This window comes from Leptopilina boulardi, unplaced genomic scaffold, assembly GCF_019393585.1.
Source record: "Leptopilina boulardi isolate dan_hultmark-lab unplaced genomic scaffold, ZJU_Lbou_2.1 LbouV2_150, whole genome shotgun sequence".
Lineage (NCBI taxonomy): Eukaryota > Metazoa > Arthropoda > Insecta > Hymenoptera > Figitidae > Leptopilina > Leptopilina boulardi.
The window spans coordinates 2442001-2463890 of NW_026137697.1; the positions used below are offsets into that span (position 1 = coordinate 2442001).

At 26.5% G+C, this 21890-nt stretch overlaps 1 protein-coding gene and 1 long non-coding RNA gene across 6 annotated transcripts in view; one reads left to right on the forward strand and one right to left on the reverse strand.

The window, feature by feature from the left end:
- LOC127276649 (uncharacterized) overlaps window positions 1-21890 on the forward strand; it is a 218290-nt gene that overhangs the window by 188114 nt on the left and 8286 nt on the right. The window lies entirely within an intron of this gene.
- LOC127276647 (octopamine receptor beta-2R-like) overlaps window positions 14267-21890 on the reverse strand; it is a 168696-nt gene continuing 161072 nt past the window's right edge. For 4 of the 5 annotated variants that reach the window (XM_051297238.1, XM_051297237.1, XM_051297235.1 and 1 more), the window contains 2 exons: window positions 16877-18271; window positions 14267-15083 (listed from right to left, as the gene is read on the reverse strand). In XM_051297238.1, coding sequence (XP_051153195.1) covers window positions 14993-15083; window positions 16877-18087 — 1302 coding nt within the window. In that variant the 5' untranslated portion in view covers window positions 18088-18271 and the 3' untranslated portion in view covers window positions 14267-14992. Of the gene's footprint in view, window positions 15084-16845; window positions 18272-21890 lie in introns of all 5 variants that reach the window. The other variant, XM_051297240.1, reaches the window with a different exon arrangement.

A 21890-nucleotide genomic window follows, 5' to 3' on the forward strand; every position in this document is an offset into this window, starting at 1 on the left:
TTTTCTAAAAAAAATTTCTGAAATAAAATTTAAAAAAAACCCAAGCAATTATTATTATTTTTATGAATATATATTGAGAATTGGCAAATATTTTTTTTTTAATACAAATTTTGAAAAAATATTTCTTATTTTCTAAAAAAAAAGTATTTTCTCAAAAAATATTTTTGTAAAATAAAATAAAAAACTAATTGTTATATTATTATTATTATTATACATATTTAAAAAAAATGGAATTATTTCCGAATGATAGAAAATGAATTTTGAAATGAACGATTGGAAACAGATATGAATAAGTGCACGCTTTGAATGTATAAAAATTCAATCACAGGAACTTGATTTGCCAGGAGTTCGCAAATGAGGCCTTCATTTATTCAATGAGGGATAAAGAAAAAGTTTTTCAATAGAGACGTAATTATTATGAAACTGAGAGAAAGAGAAAGAGAAAAAGAGAAATAGTTTTAGAGAGACATCCAGTTGGAAGACGTCATATAAACAAATTGAATTTTCTTTCTTTTCATTTTCTTTCTCACAGTTCGCCTTATTTCTCAGGCTTCTTGCGCGCATCGGGTAAATTCAGGAAGCCAAGAAACGAAGATAGTGAGCGCGCAGTGTCCTGATTCTGCCTCCTGGGAATCCTCAAGAGAGAGATATATATATATATATTCTGATGAATCTGTCTCCTTATCACGAACGAATGAGAAACGTGCTAGTTTTGAACGATCTTCTTCATCTCTTTTCAAATGTTTTCTTATATGGTATTAGCGCGTGGGTGGTCATTGACCTGAGAAAACCGGAAATTAGCCTGAAAATTTGTTAATTGGGAAAATACCACGAATTTTTTTTTTTCTATCAAAAACAAAGGAATTTTAATTACAATTACATTTAAATATTTAAAATCTTTTTAAAAAAAAATATTAAAAAAATTTATTTTTAATTATTTATTTTATTTGGATTATTTTTATTTATTTATTTTTAAAATATTAATATTTATTTCATAATCGGTTATACTTGACTATTATCAAATAAATATTGATAAATAATAGTTTTAGAAATATAAATTTCTTTTTAAGCCAAGATGTAAACTGATGTAAAAATAAAAAGCCAATAGGCCAAAAATTAAAAAACACCACTCGATTGATAAATAATATTATAAATAACTTGAACTAAATAAGTTTTATTTGAATTTTAAATAAATTTTTCAAATAACTTTTAATTGAATTAAATTTGAAATTTAAAAATTTTAAGTAAATTTATAAATATATGTATAATAATTTATAAATTTAAAAATTATAATTTCCAACTATATTTTTTAAATGTGTTATTATTTTGGAAAATTTTATTACCTTTATTATACCTGAATCGCTACAATATTTATTTATTCAAGTAGAAAGAGGGAAAGTCATAAAATCTCGAAAGATAATTCAATCAATTGCAATTCGTGTATTGACCTGTTAAGACGTGCTATTATCAAAGAAATATTGATAATAATATTATAAATAAATTTTACTTAAACTAAATAAATTTTTCACTTGAATCAAATAACTTTTACTTGAATTAAATTTTGAAATTAAAAAAATTTTTAAGAAAATTTATAAGTATATATATAATATTTATAAATTTAAAAATTATTATTTACCAAGTATATTTTGTAAATGTGTTATTATTTTGGAAAATTTTATTACCTCTATTATACCTGAATCGCTACAATGATTATTTATTGAAGTAGAAAGAGGGAAGGTCATAAAATCTGGAAAAATAATTCAATCAATTGCAATTCGTGTATTGACCTGTTAAGACGTGCTATTATCAAAGAAATATTGATAATAATATTAAAAATAAATTTTACTTAAACTAAATAAATTTTATTTGAATTTTAAATAAATTTTTCAAATAACTTTTACTTGAATTAAATTTGAAATTTAAAATGTATAAGTAAATTAATATATATATGTATAATATTTATAAATTTAAAAATTATAATTTCCAAGTATATTTTGTAAATGTGTTATTATTTTGGAAAATTTTATTACCTTTATTATACCTGAATCGCTACAATGATTATTTATTGAAGTAGAAAGAGGAAAGGTCATAAAATCTCCAAAAATAATTCAATCAGTTGCAATTTGTGTATTGACCTGTTAAGACGTGCTAAAATTTTGTAATTTTTTTTCTTTTTCTTCGGTAGTTTTCGAAATTCTTTAAATCACTTACATTTTTAGAAAAAATATTTTTTTAAGGTCATTTCGGGAGTGTACGAAATTTTTTTTAAATCGCGAGTGTTTCCAGAAGATTTTGTCATCCGAAATATAATATGGTACAGCGGTTGCAGTTTAAGGTAGGGAGATATATTTTTTGTAAAAGGAATTTGTTTTTATTATTATTATTATTATTATTATTATTATTAATTATTAATTAAGTTTTTTTATAAAAAGGTTAGTTCCACTTAATGACCAGAAAATTATTTCATTAAATTATTATTATTATAATTAAAATTTAATTTTTAATTAAAATTTCTCAATGAAAAGGGGAATTTTTTTTTTTTTATTTCACATGGCAACCCTGATTTCATTTATTATTATTATTATTTTCTTTCTTTATCTCTTATGTGCCCTTGTCAATACCCCTTAGACCCACCTCATTATTTTCCATTCTGGTAAAAGAAAAAGGATACTCACATTTTGTTATAAAAAAAAGCATGTAAACGAAAATGAACTTCTCAGGAAGAATAGATGAAAAAAATAGTGCGAAAAAGAGAAAGGTTCCTTCATGAGAAGTTGAAGGAAAGAAAAAATAGTCTGGTTTTAAAAAAAATGGAAAAGGTGGAGAATGGAAGATTGAGAATCTAATATATTTCAGTACAATAATAAACTTATAAATATATCTATATATATAAAGCAGTAGTAGTAGTACTATATAGAGAGAAAGAGAGAGATCCTAGATAAAAATCTCTGTCTGATATTATATGATCCTTCGAAACGACCTGTCCCAAGAGACTTATTGGCATTGGTAAATATCGAATCTTCTTTTTTTCTCTTCCATTTTATTCCAAAAATTCTACGAACATGAATTTATCAATAGAAAAAAAGGTTATTGACTTATTTCGAATTTTTCATTCCGTGAGCGCAAAAAAAAAAAAATTGGAATAATTTATTACCACCACTTTTTTAAAAAAGAATTTGGAATTGAAGGCAAAAAGTACCTACGTTTTTTTTCATAAAATATTATTAATTTCCATAAATTGTCAACAATCCAGTTTTCAACTAATTCTCAAAAATGTTTACTATCTGCGAACACACACAGAAATTATGACTTCCTTCCCTATTTTAATAGACACCAAATCTTTGTAAATAAGTGTCAGGACTCTAAATTTAAACTATGCTTGAAGTCTAATTTTATATTCATAACATTAAAATAACGTTGAAAATTTATAAATGTTTTATTTAATATATATGGCACAATATAAAGAGAATGTTGTTTGAAGTGTAATGGGGAGAATCATCGTCGCAAAAATATGATGATTTGCGATTTTCTTTCGCACGTGAATGTAATTTAAATACAGCGGATGTAAAATTAATTCATACAGACTGACGTTTTATTTTTAGTTATCATATATATATATATATATAGTTTAAATTCAATTTATAAATGCAACTTGAACTATTAATAGTATGTGATTTTTTTTTCCTCTCAGAGATTTGTTTTTAAGATTGTGCTAAGTAATGGGTTTTAGTAGACGTGTATTTGTTGGATATCAGTGACGCGTGGAAATGGGTGGTGTTTTAATCTCAACAACGAATCAACCACCTTACACAAGGTCATATCCTTCGACACGAGATCTCTCTCTCTCTATAAAAAAATTATTTTTTCAAAATTTAATTATAATGCCAATAGTTTAAAAAATAATTTCCTGATCACAATTTTTTTCAAACAAAATACTTTTTTCAAATTAATTTAAAAACAAAAAAATTAAATATAAAATAATTTTCCAAGTTTTTAAATAGTGTATGACATACGAAGTTAAAAAAAAATGTTCATTGTAATATTTAAAACACAAAAATAACTTGGGCGATAATAATTTATCTTAAACGCACCTGTCACAACAAACGGTTTTTACAGGTGCATCTTGTTACAAAATGATGTTATATATTTAATATTACTATCACTCGATATTGAATTTTTTTTTTAAATTTTCTTTTATAAAATTTCATTGCGTATGTAATGCAGACACATTTTGTTTCTTGAAACAACAAAAATAATTTATAGTCACGAATTCTTGGAATCATAAAATTTGTGTGGTCTTTTACAACTAAAATCAAAAATTAAATTATTATTTTTGCCTATAAATTTTATAAATTATTAAATAATCAATGTTTTTTAAATGAATATATTAACTAATAGGTTATTATAATAATTAAAGTAATTAATAATAATTATAATAATAATTACCATAATTACAATAATTATAATAATTACCATAATTATTAATAATTACAATAATTACCATAATTATAATATATACAATAAATAATAATAATTAAAATAATTACAATTACAATAATTAATAATTTATAATAATTGAAATATTAATAATTATTATTTGATTAATTATAATAATTAATAATAACAATGATAATCAAATATGAATAGAGATGGAATTAAAATGAAAACAGAGTAAATGCTTTTCTAAAGTGTTTTGAGAACTAATATTTTATTCAATTTTCATTGAAAGAAATATTAGCACCACTATTTTAGACCGCGGAGTGAAATTTTACTCATTAAAAATCTATTTGACTCTATATAAGCCAACAAGGACAATCTTTGAAAAGTTATCTCATACAAATTCTACATATCTACCTAAAACCATTAATTAATTATTTATAAGCAGCTATTTGCTCCCCCAGTTGAATACTAATTTTGGCATAAGAGATTTCCATAGAGACAAGTATCCGACTATTAATTAATAATTAATAATTATTTGCCCTCAACTGAATAACATGGGGCGGAGGGAGAAAGAGAGCTTTTTCCATATCACAAGCTGTCCGTAACAAATAAATTATTTATTAATTAACAGAATCAATGGATTCATGTTTAGTAAATTAGTAAAAAAAAAATTGATTTTTAATTTTATTATTTTATCTGAATTTTGGAATGTACTCTTATTTTTAATAGGTTAAATTTATATTAAGAATAATTATTATTATTATTATCCCACTATGTTTAAGTATTACAATAATTAGTTAATTATTTAAACAATTATATCGTCTTAAACAATTAGAAATTCCTTTCACAGCTCCGCTTTCGACAGCTATTAATTAATTTAATTTAAAGTGGGACACTGTTCTAAATTCAGTTAATTTATTCTCTATATATTTTTTATTTTTAAATGGTAAATTTAATTTCAAAACTTAATTTTTATTTTAATTTTATTTAACAGTAATTATTAATTTTTATAAACAATTTATGTTTTTTTTTATAGTGAAAGATTTTTGCTTGTTTCTGTTTCTTATGAGAAAATTAATTTAAAAATTTTGTTTTACTACTATATAAAAATGTAAAATTTTGTAAAAATCTTTTCTTCTTCCAAAAAATGTTTTCAATTTTTTTTTCTCCGTTGAATTGTAAAAATACATTGAAATAAAAGTGGTTTTGCAATGTACATGCACATTTCATATATATGAAGAAGAAAGATGTTTAAAAAGTAGACAGAGAAAGAGCTAAGTACTTAGCTTCTTCAATAGAGAACACAATGGGGCTGCACTTTTCACGATTGTCCTATCGAAACAGTGATTTTCCATGTTCCCAAGAGAAAGAGAGAGAAAGAATTTTGTCTTTCCTTTTTTTTTTTTTTACCAAGATATCTTCTTTCTCTTCCTTATTTTGCATCTTTTACCCACCTGTTCACTCTCTCTTTTCTTTTCGTACATAAAAAAAATTATTAAATAAATTTAATAAAAAAATTTTTAATCATTTTTTTTCATATTTATTTTTATAAAAAACATTTATAATAAGAAATATATATAAAAAAAAGGTTAATTACAGGAAAATACTCGGTACATTTAATTTCTAATTTAGCTGACGTAATTTCTGAGAACGGAAAATTTATACTACTTTCAACATAATTACCATTATTTTTAAAATATACATATTTATGTAGGGATATTATAAAACTCGGGGAGAAATACAGATAAATAAATTTTACATTAAAATTAGTTGGCATAAATTATGTTAATATACATTCGTTCCTGACATCTATTTTTCTCATTTTCTTTATGCAGATTGATCCTATTCAAAAACAAACTTCATAACCAGAAATTGGTAATATTCACCAGAATTGAAAATTAGATGGAATTTCCAAGAGCTTTCACATCTCAAATAAACATGTTTAATAATTCTACTTGCAAAATTAATTACTGTTCATAGTACCATCATTATTAGTAATTATTATTATTATTATTATTATGATTATTATTACTACTATTATTATCATTATTACTAATATCATTATTATATTATTATACGTGTTATTTTAATAAAGTAATGATTTATTAATATTAATTATAATATAGTTAAATAAGAATATTATAATGTCGTTAAAATTATGAGACTAATAATATTAGAATTACAACTAGTATTAATTTAAAATTAATATTCCACTAAATTACATTGCGAAACTAGGATAAATGCATTAATTACGACGCGATTCGAGTCAAAACACCTTTGAAACAGAAAATTCGATATTTCTATTGTATAAAGTCAATTTAAGACTTATTAAACTAAAAGCTTATGTTATTTAGATATTTAGAAAAAAATTAATTTTATAAAAATCGATTATTTAAACAAATATAAGAAATTAAAATTTATATTGTAATTTTCTATTACAGCGTATTTGTATCAGTTTCAGTGTATTAATTACGGTGATCTTATGTGTATTTTAAATATATTTTTCCCACCTTAATTAAAGCCAATGGAAATCTTAAAAATTTTTCAATTATAGTGAGGGAAAAAATTTTGATCTCAAATAATTAAATTGTAACGTTTGTTAATGTAGAATCAATATTTTAGCTCGCCGAGCCAGGGTTCGTTTTGATTCCAACGAAAATAATAACTTACAAACTGAAAACAAATTATTTATTTACAACGGTATTTACAGATGACGAAAATATACAGGCGTACAGATAAATCGCGGAAGTCGGTTTCACACAACGATTTAACGGTGTCTATCGTGATACGTTGAGCCGCGGAATCGAGAAACGGCATCAATCTGGTAACGTCGCTTATTTGAGCCGCGCATTAACGAAATCGTCTTCAACTCGCTGTGATGAGCCGTGAAATCAATTGTAATGCTGCCTAAAAATCCGCGATATTCTGGTGAACCACGAGTAAAACTCGTGTTCCAATTATACAAAGAGTAAAACTCTAAGTATATCTCAAAAAAAACGGTAAAAAGAACGGAAAATCTATTTTAAACTGCGGGAATACGATATTTCTTTACTATACATTTGTTACGTTACTTTACAATTCTTTACTGTACATTACGTTACTTTATATTGCGATACATTACTTTACAATTCGTTACTATACACTATTTACACATAAAACCGATATAATATTCGACGGGTAAAACCCGACGAACTTGAGTAAAACTCTCTACAAAGATTTTTGGAGTAAAACCCGACGAACTTGAGTAAAACTCTCTACAAAGATTTTTGGAGTAAAACCCAAGGAACGAGAGTAAAACTCTCTACAAAGATTTTTGGAGTAAAATCCGACAAACTTGAGTAAAACTCTCTACAAAGATTTTTGGAGTAAAACCCGAGGAACTTGAGTAAAACTCTCTACAAAGATTTTTGGAGTAAAACCCGACAAACTTGAGTAAAACTCTCTACAAAGATTTTTGGAGTAAAACCCGACGAACGAGAGTAAAACTCTCTACAAAGATTTTTGGAGTAAAACCCGACAAACTTGAGTAAAACTCTCTACAAAGATTTTTGGAGTAAAACCCGACGAACGAGAGTAAAACTCTCTACAAAGATTTTTGGAGTAAAACTCCTAGTCAAGTGGGTAAGACTCACCCGGACTCCGTGTAGCACGAGAGTAACGGTTCTCAGCGGGAGCGCAGCTTATATAGCCGTTCGGTCGGCTAAGCGTACGCGAGAGAGCTTTTGGCGATGCGGCCCGCGCGGCAAAATCGGGTACTACGTTGCTGTGCTCCGCGGTCGGTAACGTGTTTATCGACACACGATAATATTTAGTACGAATATTTATCGGCCGATTTCTAACCATCATTATAAAATTAATAATTGTTTCAATTTGCATCTTTATTAGTAATTGTATCACAAAAAAAAGATTAAAATAAATTTTTAAAATCATTTTGAACAATTATATTAGTAATAATCCCACTTGGAAAGATTCCCGGGAAAATGCCCTCTGGAGGTTCTATCAGAATTTCGCCGGAACTTCCAACCTAATTCCGTCGGAATTCCATCGGAGTTCCAATGGGATTCCGACGGAATTCCGATTAATTTTTTTTTCAAAATTGTAGAGTCCTAATTCCGTCGGAATTACGTTCGTTGCCCCGGCAGAATTTTGATAGAACTTCCAGGGGGCACTTTCCGGTGAATCTTTCCAAGTGGGAATAGTTTTTTTTTTTTATATATGCACCGTAATTGGTGGACTTATCCTACTGCAAATGATAATAAAAGTAAAAAAAAATATAAAATAACATATAAGACAAAGTGTTTTATTTATCATTAATTAAATTTGAAATGGTCCCCATAGTATTTGTAGTAGTGAACTTTAATGGTACTCCTAAATACAGTGTCAAAGTGGCGCATTGCAGCATCCCCAGTTTCTCATGTACCTAATGCCACCATTCACAGTAACACACAACCATGTGTCTTTCTCTGTTTCTCAGACGACTCTCGCATTACCCTCGATTACCCGAAATTGACACAATTTCACAATCTCAATAGTTAAAGGAAACTCCATAGACTTATTATCATATTAACACTAGATCAGCATTAATATACATATATATATTTAGTAAAGGCACCTCTTGATAGGAAAACATTTTTTTAAAGATTTTTCACAGGGAATAGGGAAAAATTTTCGATTTTTTCAAATAAAGAGATCCAGAATAACATCAAAATCTTAACTCGGGAATGTATGTATGGTCCAGCGGATGCTGTGCTAGGTCAAAATAAATTTTTCTAAAATTTTTGTTTCGAAAAATTCAGTAACTCTCGCTTATATAACAGAATGCTTTGAGAAATTAAAATTTTTCTTTACTAAATTTTAGCTGATGTAGAAAAGAATTAAGAAAATTTCGGAAAAATTTTATTTGAAAGGATGTTTTTATTTTTTTTCCATTAAATGAAAAACCGCAGCTATAGTGCAATATATCAGCGAACCAACTATCGTTTCGCCGAAATTCGATGTAAGCGTGTAATTGCAATCGTGTGCTAGGGAATGAAAATAAAAATCTGGATTTTTAGGAGAGGGAATAAAATTCAAAAAAAAAGAAAATGAAAAAACTTTAACGTGTCCGCACTAGTCTTTATGACCTGAAAATGTCAGATGCATGCCTCTATCAAACATACGAAATCGATTTGAAGATTTGCAAAAAGAAAAAATGGCTTTATTCAATTTAAAAGACACTGATTTTATATTATATTCATATTTTTTCATTTTACGTTTTATTTGATATTTTTTTTTTTAATTTATTTTGTTTAGTATTTTATTTAATTTCTACAAAAAAAATGTAATTTACAAAAATAATTTTAATTTTTTTTTTAATATTTAATTAGTAATGAGTGATTATTACATAGTTATTAATTTCAATGTTGCTTTTCAAATTTTTGTAAAGAATTATTGGCAAGTGATTTTTTTTTTGCATAATAAGAATCGATTTCTTTTTCCGTATTATTGATTTTATTTTCCAAATATGAATTTAGCTGTATTTTCTGAATGTTTGATCTTTTATATGGCAAAAAAAAAGTCTTTGCATCGCTGGATATAAAATTCGAATTTTCTTCCCAATGACCTAGTTTTACTCGAACAATATATCAGATTCGTCCATTTCTTTTAATATTAAAAAATAACTGTCGGTGAGTTTGAATTTTATCAAAATCTCCAGATTATATAAAAAAAAATTTCCAACTAATTCCAGTTTTTTTTAACATTTAACACTAGTTGCGTTATGAAAATTAGCTTTCTGAAAAAATAATTCAAAAATTATTATAAAAAATACTTACCATCATTATTTGTTAAAAGTTTAAAAACATTTTTTTTATAAATTATAAATTATAATACAGAATACATAAAAAATTATTATATTTATTATTGAGATAAAATGAGACAAAATTAGCCAAAAAAAAAAATCTAATTATTGAAATTAATTAAATTAATCAATAAACATTGAATAAAATTTTTGTTGTCAAAAAACTGCAAAACAAAAGAGATCAAGAGGAAATAAATACTAAAACTAATTACAACTTTTAATACAAATTTTTTATTTTAGTAATAAATATGAACATAAATTTGTTTTTTTTTTTTTTCATTTGATAAAAAAGAGGATTAATGACAAGATTGGAGAAAAATGAGAGTAGGCAGATGATCGTCGACGGCGCTTTATTTAATTAACGATTTTTTTTTCTTGTCCAAATGCTGTGAGTATTTCCATTGCATTGGTCGTACATGACTAGAGAGACATTAAACTCTGTTCGCAGATTTTTCTTCATTTTTTTTTTTATTGGGTTTTAATTACGAAAGCCCACTCGGCTACAATTACTATTTTTTTTTTAAATATTAATTATCATTAATTAGTTCGTACGTGCGTATATAATATTCGCGAATTTATAGGGGGGGGGTCCTTATATACAATTTTTTTTTTCGTCTTATATGATTATTTAAGATGAATCTACATATTTTATTTTTTTCTTTCTGGCAATTTTAATTTTTATACAGATTATTTATTAGAAAAAAATAATTTTTAAATATAATATTAAATAAATAAAATAAGACATTTTTTTTTAAATTTTGGTAATTCAAAAAGAGAGTCGGTGTGCGATATCGTCGCTCAGCTGTCGGACGTAAGTTTCGTCCGAGAGATGAAATTTTAAAAGAGACACTCAAGCAGCTGAGCTAGAGTCTTTAAGAGGGCGTGAAAAATTCAAGAGTAACTCTCGTTTCAAAAAAAAAAAAGAGAAAAAAAAAATTGACACCGACATATTGCCAGAAAATCCAAGATATCGCACTTGGAATTTTATCATTATATTTAGTCTAAAATATGTATTCATTCATAACCCAATAAAAATCACATTTGATTGTTGAGACGCAGGGACTAATTTAAAAGCTAATTGGCTATGACGCAATGCATTAATTTCTAAATTTCTACTCATTCAGACAGGATCGATAATTTATTCACAGTCTATTTACAAAAAATTTTTTTTTTTTTTTTTTTTTTTAACGTCTGACGACGGATCTCCTCGTGAAAAAAATTTTCACAACGAATTACATTCGTTTTTCAATTTTGTGAAAAATAAAAAAAAAAAAAAACTCGTCAGTACTCGTTATTTATCATCTATGTACAAAAGAAATACGTAAAAATATATTATCGATATTTATATATTTTTTTTCATTTATTTATAATATTTACAAAAAAACATTCACCCACATTTCGCTATATTTTTTCTAGACGATTTTCTATGGTTGGAAAAAAGGAGGAAAATTAACAAAAAAAAAAAGGAAATTAATGTGAAAAGACCGAGGGAGAGGCCTTTTATTTTTATTTCTATATTTATTTTATTCCATTTTTCTTTTCCGACTCTTTTTTATTTATTTTTCTTTTTCTTCTTCTTTCTATAATCGTCTCGAATCCAATCAGCGACGGAATTGGAATTAACTCCCTCGGCCCTATGTCGTGGGAAGAGATCCGGCGTTCAGTTAATAAATGTCCATTAACAAATAGAAATTCTTGCACCCTTTTCACAGCACCATTCTCGAAAATAAGATTCACTAATGTAATACCGAAAGCCAATGGAGTAAATAACGAAACAATGCGCAAAATACGATTTCGATTTACAATTCACCTCAACTTGGAAGAAAATTTACTTTTTCCTTAATTAAATTTTTATTTTCCTCCTCCCCCCTTTTCTTTGTTCCTCTTTAAATTTACGATTTTCTTTTTTAATTTATACTATATACACATATTTGTATAATTATAATTTATATAAATATATAAAATTAAAAAATAATTATAAAAAAACTAAACTAATTTTTAGGTGTAAAAAATTTTTTTTTGATTTAAAAACATAGAAACAAAATAAAGTCTAATTTTGTAGTTTATAAAAAAATGTAAATTTAAAAGAGTAATTAAATAATAATTTCCAGTCGAAATTGCGAATTTGAACATTATTTCGTCTTCCGTTGGGAGAAGAAATATTAAAAAATATTTAACGAATTGAAAATATTTTTTAATAATTTCGTTGAATATTGTAAAATTTTGTTTTATTTTTTTACAAATTATGAACACTTCCACAATAGGTGGGAATTTTTCCGTCTCTTTTTTTTAAAAAAAAGTGAATTTTCAACTGTTTTTGAAATGGAAACTATTTTCACAAAATTTTGATAAAATTTAGAAACACTAATAAAATTTTTATTTTTAACTAAATATTATATATATATTTATTTTTCAATAACGTTTTTATATTTTCGTAACGATATTTTTTTTTTTCGTTAAAATTATTTTATTTTTCCAAACCAAATTGAAAAAATCTATCAATAACAGGACAAAAAAAAGAAAAAAAAAATTTCCATTATAACGAAAGGATAGTGAATAATGAGTTTTACATATATATCAGATAATTTAAAAATGAGCCAATAATTGTAAATCACGATTATACGGGCATTTTGATAAGGGGGATACGTGTATAATATCCAGGGCAATTTTTTTTATTTCCCTTCTTTTTTTTTTTACTCTCTCCTTTCATTTCGGTTTATATATAGGCAGACTATAGAAAATTTACAGAACCTAAAAAATTTGCGCTTTTCGTACTCTCTCTTTTTTTTTACACATTTAAAATTCTGGCGTGAAATTACATTGTTTTTTCATATACATATAACTATAACATTCTCACATATCGCGCGAGTATTTTCCATTCACAGCACCAAGAAAAAAAAAAGTTTCAAGGGAAAATACCTAAACTTCGAAGATCTGTCATATATATATATATATATTAAATTCATTATGGAATTATATATACATATATATTTTTTTTATATATTAACTATAGACGTGATAGAATTTGATTCTGATATCGTTTGTCGCTTTTTGATTTTTTTTTTCCCTCAACCTCTTTATAATATCACTGTTGAGCATTTCATCACACGTGCGACATATTACGCGATTATTATTAGTATATGTATAATATTATTGTATCTTAGTTCGCACCTTTGAATTGAAAAAATAATTTAATAATCATTTATTTTTGTTTTTTTGATTGATATAAAAAATGTTTATTTTCTTTTCATTTTTTTTTTTTTTTTTTTTCTTTTTTTTTCTTTTGAAAGCAGTGCAAACAAAGCATTTCCGATGGTGCTTTCACGAAAACATAGTCTTAGGCCATCGATCTCAATCGATGTCAAGCGCAATTGAACACGCTTGACGTATCATTGATCATTGAACAAAAAAATTTTTTTCGCAAAAATTTCTTAAAATTAGCTAAAAATTTAAAACAAAATTGAAATAAATAATAATTGAAAAGGACACAGAAAATTAAAAGGCATTAAAATAAGCTGCAATGCTTATTATTTTAATCCAATTTTGCTTATTTTCATCCATTTTGGTATTAAAATAAGCAAAATTGGATTAAAATAATAAGCGTTGCAGCTTATTTTAATACCTTATAATTTTCTGTGGATTTTTTTTTTTTTTTAAATGAATTGGGCGCTTTTTTTACTCTCTATTCTCTAAATCTGAATTAGTAAAAATGTTTACTAATTTGAATTAGTGACTCACTTTTTGCTTCTGAATTAGTTAAATTTTACTAATTTTTAGTAAAAGTTAGTAGATAGTAAAATTTTACTAATTTTTACTAATTAATTTTACTAATTGTTAGTAAAAGTTACTAATAATTAGTAAAATTTTACTAATTCAGAAGCAAAAAGTGAGTCACTAATTCAAATTAGTAAACATTTTTACTAATTTAGATTTAGAGACTAATGACATTAGTTCATCACGGAAAAATCAAATACTTATTATTTAAAATTTATACATAATTTTTTTTGTTGTAAAAACTTTTAATTTATTTTTTGTAATGTTAATTAACATTGCCGTTAATTTATATTTAATTTACATTAAATTTCTTTACATTAATTTATAATTTAATTTAATGTTAATTTAATGTAAAGAATAAAAAATACATTTTTCTATCGAACGTAAGAAGTAGAAATTAAAGTATTTGTTTTTCCCATGAAGAAGATATTTTTTTTTTCAAATGAAAGAAATAATAAAAATTCAAAAAATAATAATTGAAAACGGAGAAAATAAAAATCTTGAGCATTACGCGTAATTATGTGCCGTTTGCAAGATTTCATTCGTAAAGGGCTTTTGGAATATTGAAGGAGATTTAGCAAATTTATATTTGAAATATTATTATTATCATTAAATCTCCTTCAACCCTGTTTCGATCATTTTTTTTTTTTTTTTTTTAATTTTTTTTTTCGTGAAACGCGTCATTGGCTATTAAAGCTCACTTATAAAGCTAACTTTGGCAATATACGATTATAAACTAATGCGCAAACATCGCGATTATTTATTTTGGCAATTATACGAGTTTATCGGGAGAGATTTTTCGCTTCTCGATGTGATCAGAAAAAGATAGTAAACGAGGGATTGAAGGAAGTGGATTAGGGGTGGGGGGGGGGGGGTGGAGAGGGGATTTTTTTTCTTTTCATTTTGAGATTATACTTAAAATCTAAATTTGGTTTCGTCTCAGAGACTGCTACCGAATTCACTAGATCTTCGACGGTCGATGTGTTTAATGTAGGTCTCAGAGTATATGCTCTTGGTTCGATCGTCGTACCTGAAAGCAAGCCAAATAATTTTTTCTCCCAACTATTTTTTTCTTGAGAATATAATATTTTTTATAAATAAAAATTTTTAAGTGAAATTTATATTTAAATAAAATTATTTGGTAGCTAAAATATTATCGATGCGAAACTATGATGAGAAAATGATGAATTTAACAATTAATGTTAATTTACGATAAATTAATTGAAATTATTTACTAATTAAAAACAATTGTAAAAATGACGTAAAGAATATTTTTTCGACTTTGAACTTGAATGTTTTTATAATTGAATGGAAATCTATTTTAAAAAGTTTCTTAAATATTTCATTTGTTCATTTCAATAAAAGTTGAAGGTCATCTAGGTACGGCAATTGAAACGATTTTTTTTTTTTTTTTTTTTAAGACGGACAGTGAACTTTACCTTAATAATATAGTAAAGTACATCCAAAGAAATCTTTTATTTTTATTTATTTAAGAAAGAATAAAATCTATTTGAAGCAAATAAAAATTATTTAAAACAAAAATTATTTTAAACAAAAATTATTTTAAACAAATAAAATCTATTTGAAACAAAAATTATTAAAACAAATAAATATTAATTTGCCTCTGAGACAAATAAAATTATTTTTTTAAGTGTATGATAAAACTAAAATAACTAAAAAATTTCCTTGTCTATTCACAAAAGATACAAATATAATTTCAGTTTGAAAAAATAATTTTAAATTGTAGGGTGGAAAAAAATTATTTTTTTTATATCATTATAATTTTTTTAATATTCTTGTATCATTTAAGAAATAGATTTGGAATGTTCTACAGGAAACTAAAATTTCTATGATTTATTTTGATATACATATTTGATAACAAAATTTATGGATCAAAAATCATTAAAATCACTTAAAATTTGCTTTAATTAAATACAGAAAGGATAAATATTTATTTCATCCAAATAAAAATTATTTGGTTCAATTATTTGATAGTATTCATAATTTTTTGTCAGTGTTTCTGAAAAATATTGTGTAACAACCCAAATAGCACGTAAGCTTACAGCAACCTTGCCGCGCAATATTGCCAACCTTGCACGGCAAGCTTGCCGCAAGCTTCAAATGTCCCACCTGATCCAAGCTTGCATTGTAAGCTTACCGAAAGATTGCAGTGTAAGATTATTGCAAAATTGCACAATAATATTATCGCAAGATTGCTCAGCAAGCTAGCACGGTAAGCTTGTCGCAAGGTTGGTGCAAGATTAACAAATAACCTTGCCAATCAGCACGGAAGGTTGCAGCAAGCTTACTCAGCAATCTTACGGCAAGCTTGGCGCTTGATTGCAAGTCCCCATAGAGCTCATTTTCACTGCAAACTTCTATGTTTATTGGGCATGGTTATTGGCAACCTTGCACCAACTTTGACACAAGCTTACCGTGCAAGCTTGCGATAATCTTATCATGTAATCTTGCAGTAACCTTACACTGCAATCTTTCGGTAAGCTTACCATGCAATCTTGCGATAATCTTACTGTGCAATCTTGCAGTAACCTTACGCTGCAATCTTTCGGCAATCTTACCATGCAATCTTTCGGCAATCTTACCATGCAAGCTTGCGGCTAGCTTTCCGTACAAGGTTGGTAATATTGCGCGGCAAGCTTGCCGCAAACTTGCAGTAAGTTTACGTGTTGTCTGGGAAGACACCTTTCCACCCTTAAAATAAGATTCTTCCTTTTTAGTTAATAAAAAAAAAAACAAAAGCGTGCAAACATAAAAAATAAAATCATGCATACCTATGTGAGCGTTTGTCAGACCAAATCGTACCTTAGCGAGGGACGTCGAAAATCAAGAGCATCCAAATCGGAAGGTTCATTACGGCATAATGAACAAAAAGCGCATTGCAATGTATTTCGAAAGGCCTCCCGAAAATCACGATTGAAATATGCATAAATCAATGGATTTAGGGCAGAGTTCGTGTAACCAATCCAAAATAATAATGCAATAACAACATCAGGCGTTTCACAATCTTCACCACACAAACTTGTACTTAAATACCATAAGAAAAATGGTAGCCAACATAATATAAATGTTCCCATAATAATACCCAATGTTCTTGCAGCTTTGTGCTCCCTTTTCATTTTCATAATATTTTTATCCTTAGTAGGTGTATGAAGATGATCTGTGCTAATTTCGTTGAGCGTTAATGTTTTTGACGAACCACCACTATTTAATTCACCATTAATATTATTCATATCTTTACTTGGCCGATGACTTAGCAACATTGCCGTACCTAAACGACTGTGCATTTGTTTTTCTTGTTTATTTGCCTCTTTAAATATTGCAAAATATGTCAATGTCATTATTGTACATGGTATCCAAAATGATATGCTCGATGAAAGTATTGCATAGCCTTTATTGACAATAAATTCACAAACATCAGGATGTTCATGACGATAGGCGCTATTTTTTGATGTTGTATACCATTCGTTGAAAATTGGCACAAATGATATAACAGCTGGTGATAGCCAACATGCAAATAGCATATACCATACAACTTTTTTTGTCATATTTATTGGATATTTAAGAGGTTTTACAATAGCATAATAACGATCGACTGAGATGCACATTAAATGAAGAATTGAACTTGTACTAAAATAAACGTCCAATGAATTCCAAACGTCACACATAAAATAGCCAAATAACCAGTGACCAGTCACTTGTACACTGGCATTAAATGTCATTGCAAACATTGCAACGAGCATATCGGCTGCAGCCAATGAAACAACAAAATAATTTGTTATAATACGTAATTTTCGATGTCTCATTACGGACACCATTACGAGAAGATTGCCAAAAACAGCCGAGAGAATTATTGAACCAAGAATGCATCCTTTTAAAATTGCTATTGGCAAATCTGGTTCATCAAGCGATGATAGTGTGTCATTTGTGCTATTATCACGTGGATTATCTGTCAACATTTCTGATAATGTCATGCTCGTTGCAGAGACATCGGACGACTCTGAACTACTTGACATTCTCTCTTTCGATTTCAATGTTTTTTTTTTTTTTTTTTTTTTAAATCTCAATTTGAAATCCAAAATTTAAGTCACTGATGAATTGATAATCATTTGGCTGTCGATTAACGATTTCATGATTCGCGAAATTGATGAATACTGACGAGGTGTGTGTGTTTTTTTTACTCCCCACGGAGTTGTTCATCTGAAACAAAAAATTTGATTTTCATTAGATTTTTTTTAGTATTAATATTATCTTTTAGTACACCAAGAAAAATATTGGCATAATAAAAATATATTTGTGTTATCTACTAACTGCAGTTGCAGTTTCCACAAAACAGCTAATTTTGGGAAATACACAAATCGGAATTGTGATTTTACTTTGTAATGCGCGATTGTAACATTGAATTTCTTTTGCGAGCGCTACGTAATTATTAGGGTTATTTCACATTAAGTTAAAACTTTTTGAAAATTGAAAATATTAAAAATACCGACACAGAAATCTACCTTACCAACTGATGGTAAAACAGATATTTGGAAAATGAAAATATAAAAAAATTACCGACATAGGAATCTACCTTACCGACTGAAGGTAAAACAGATATTTGAAAAATGAAAATATAAAAAATTACCGACATAGGAATCTACCTTACCGACTAATGGTAAATAAATTGTTTAACTTTATCCATTTTTAAAACTGTTTTACCATCAGTCGGTAAGGTAAATTTCTATGTCGGTAAATTTTTATATTATCATTTTTCAAAAATCTGTCTTACCATCAGTCGGTAAGGTAGATTCCTATGTCGTTAATTTTATATAAAATTTTTATTTAATTTATTTAAATAAGATTTATTTGGCTTTGAGACAAATGTGTCTTTGGGTGTAGGTTTTAACACTAAAAAAAATTATTTCATTCAAATAATCGGTTTACTTGGATATTATTAAATAAATATTTTCTCTAACTAAATAATTTCCACAGAAAATTATAAGGTATTAAAATAATCTGCAACGCTTATTTTAATGCCTTTTAATTTTCTGTGTCTGTATCAAATTTTATTTGTATTAAATAAAGAAATAGGCTTACATACAATTGATCTGATTCAAATGAAAATTATTTGTTATAAATAAATATTTATTTTATAATATACAAGTAACTGATTATGTAAATGAAATTAATTTTTTTACTGTAAATTAAATAACTAAATAACTATAATTAACTTTTTTATAAATTAAAAACTTATAATTTACAATATAAAATTTGTAAAATGAATTTAATTTTTCAATTTTTTACTGTAACAAATATTGTTTTTGTAATAATGAAAAATGCTAATAATGTTATTAATAAAATATTAATAAAACATAATAATGTTATTACATATTTTCTAAATGAAAATAAGATGAAAAAAAAATTAATGAAAAATCCGATATTTGTATATTTTTTTTTATCTCTCCTCGTATATGACGTAAAAATAATCTATATAATATGAAAAATTCGCTTTGCTTTTGATATTCTTGATAAAATCAATATACCGGGGCTTTGGAAAAATTATATCTCCGAAAAAACTATGTCAAGCAGAAACTAAAGAGAACTTGAGAATATCGAGATTTACATGAGAGACATATTCAATCAAGTTTTATATATATATATATTATTACAAAGAATCACCTTCGAGAATTTGATTTAATCATCCAATAAACTACTTCTTCCTGAATGAGAGAGAGAGAGAGAGAAAGAGAAAATCTCTTCGTCGAATCTTAAATCAAGTCGACCATTAAAAGAGATCAAAGCACTGGAATAAATGATATTATCATCATCAAAGAAAAAAAAAAAAAAAGAAGGTAAAACATTTGATTTGTGTTTTTTTTTCATTTTATTTCTGATTCCTACTTTATTATATCAACCGATCGTCACTATAAGAAATCAGATTATTTCTCTCAGCAAGCTTTTTAAATTGAGGTTATGAACTTTAAAAAAGCTCGTAAAACTATCGTCACAGTAATTTTCCTCCGGGGGTCTCTCGTATAATTGATGACCACCAATTGTTCAGTTTATCTGGGTCACTTATCAAAAGGGATTCATCCCTGGAGAAGAAACAGAAAAAGCGGGCCAGTGGTTATATAGTTGCGATGTAAAAGAAGAGAGAAAGAGAGAAAAAAAGAAGAAGATATGAAAACTGAACCTAAAGTAGAAAGAGAGAGAAAAAATATCGAAGGGACAGAAGAAGGTTGAAGGTCAGATTACAAATGAAGATGCAGGGTTAAGGATAAGAGAAATGAGGTTACTTCCATTTTGCCTCACAATCGGCGAAACAATCTTAAAGAGAAGCTTTGAAAAATAGCCAGAGAAAAAAAAAGGTCACGATATATCCAATACTCTACTTTCCATTTGATTTTCTTTATTTAAAAAAAAAAAAAAAAACATTTTTCACGCACATCTCACATATTTATATATGTGAAAATATGTATTAAATTTAATAAAAAAAAAACACACATGTGTATGAAGAAGATATGCAAAGCTCAGGAAATATGGATAGAAAATGCCATTAACTAGAAAATTGAAAAAAATTATTTCAACACCTTTTTAATTTTTTCAAAGAAAAAGTAAATTTTTCACATGAATATTTATGAGAAATTTTCTCGGTTCAATAAAAATATCGTTTAGTCGAAAAAATTATTTAAAAAAAACACAATTGCACAATTTAATTTGTTAATAAAAAAAATAATATTACTGGTTTTCACTTTAATAGAAAAAATAACAATTATAAAATAATAATAAATAAGCTTGTCTCGTCAACTTATTAAAAATAAAAAATATGAGAGTAACTGTTGCTATGAAAACGGTTGCTATGGAAACGGTTGCTATGGAAACGGTTGCTATGGATACGGTTGCTATGGAAAAGGTTGCTATGGAAAAGGTTGCTATGGAAACGGTTGCTATGGATACGGTTGCTATGATTACGGTTGCAATGGAAACGGTTGCTATGCATACGGTTGCTATGGAATTGGTTGCTATGGAAACGGTTGCTATGGAAACGGTTGCTATGGAAGCGGTTGCTATGGTAACTGTTGCTATGATAACTGTTACTATGGCAACGGTTGCTATGGAATCGGTTACTATGGCAACCATACGAGTGTACGATGGACGGATTGACGGATGCCAAAAAATAAAAAAAAATAAGAAGTAATAATAATTACTTAAAAATTAGAAATAATTTTAAATATAATATTAAAAAATAATAAATAATAAAAATAGTAATAAATAATAAACAATAAAAAATGATAATAAATAATAACAAATAATAAAAAAAAAGAATAAAGCCTAAACCAATAATAAAATGTGTAAAATATAACAGCATTTAAAAAACTTGCTCGTTTTATGTATATTGAAATTGTTGAACATTTTTTAGCAAGTGCGTAAGAAAAAAAAACAAAACACATTTTTTTACTCTCGACATTTCATTGCAATTAAAAAAAAAAAATTTTTTTTTTTTTTTTAATGCAATGTTACATTCTTTGTATGGCCAAGGGGAATTGGAAAAATAAAAATGTTTAAGTCGAGCGTAAAAAAGTGAAGCAACATGGAAAAGTAGAGTTTATAAGGTTTTTTTAGGTGAGGAGTGTTGGGGGGAGAGAAAAGGGGCGCAGTAGTAAATACTGCTTTTAGTCAGACAAAGAGAACGCGTCGAAGAAGTGAAAATGTTTAAGGTTGTATGTTGAATTTGTCTCTCTAACAGTGTTGAATAATGCACATGTCGTCGGGACGACTATTCGAAGAAAGTGAATAGTACAACTGTACCGAGTTTTATATAATTCAAGAAAAAAGA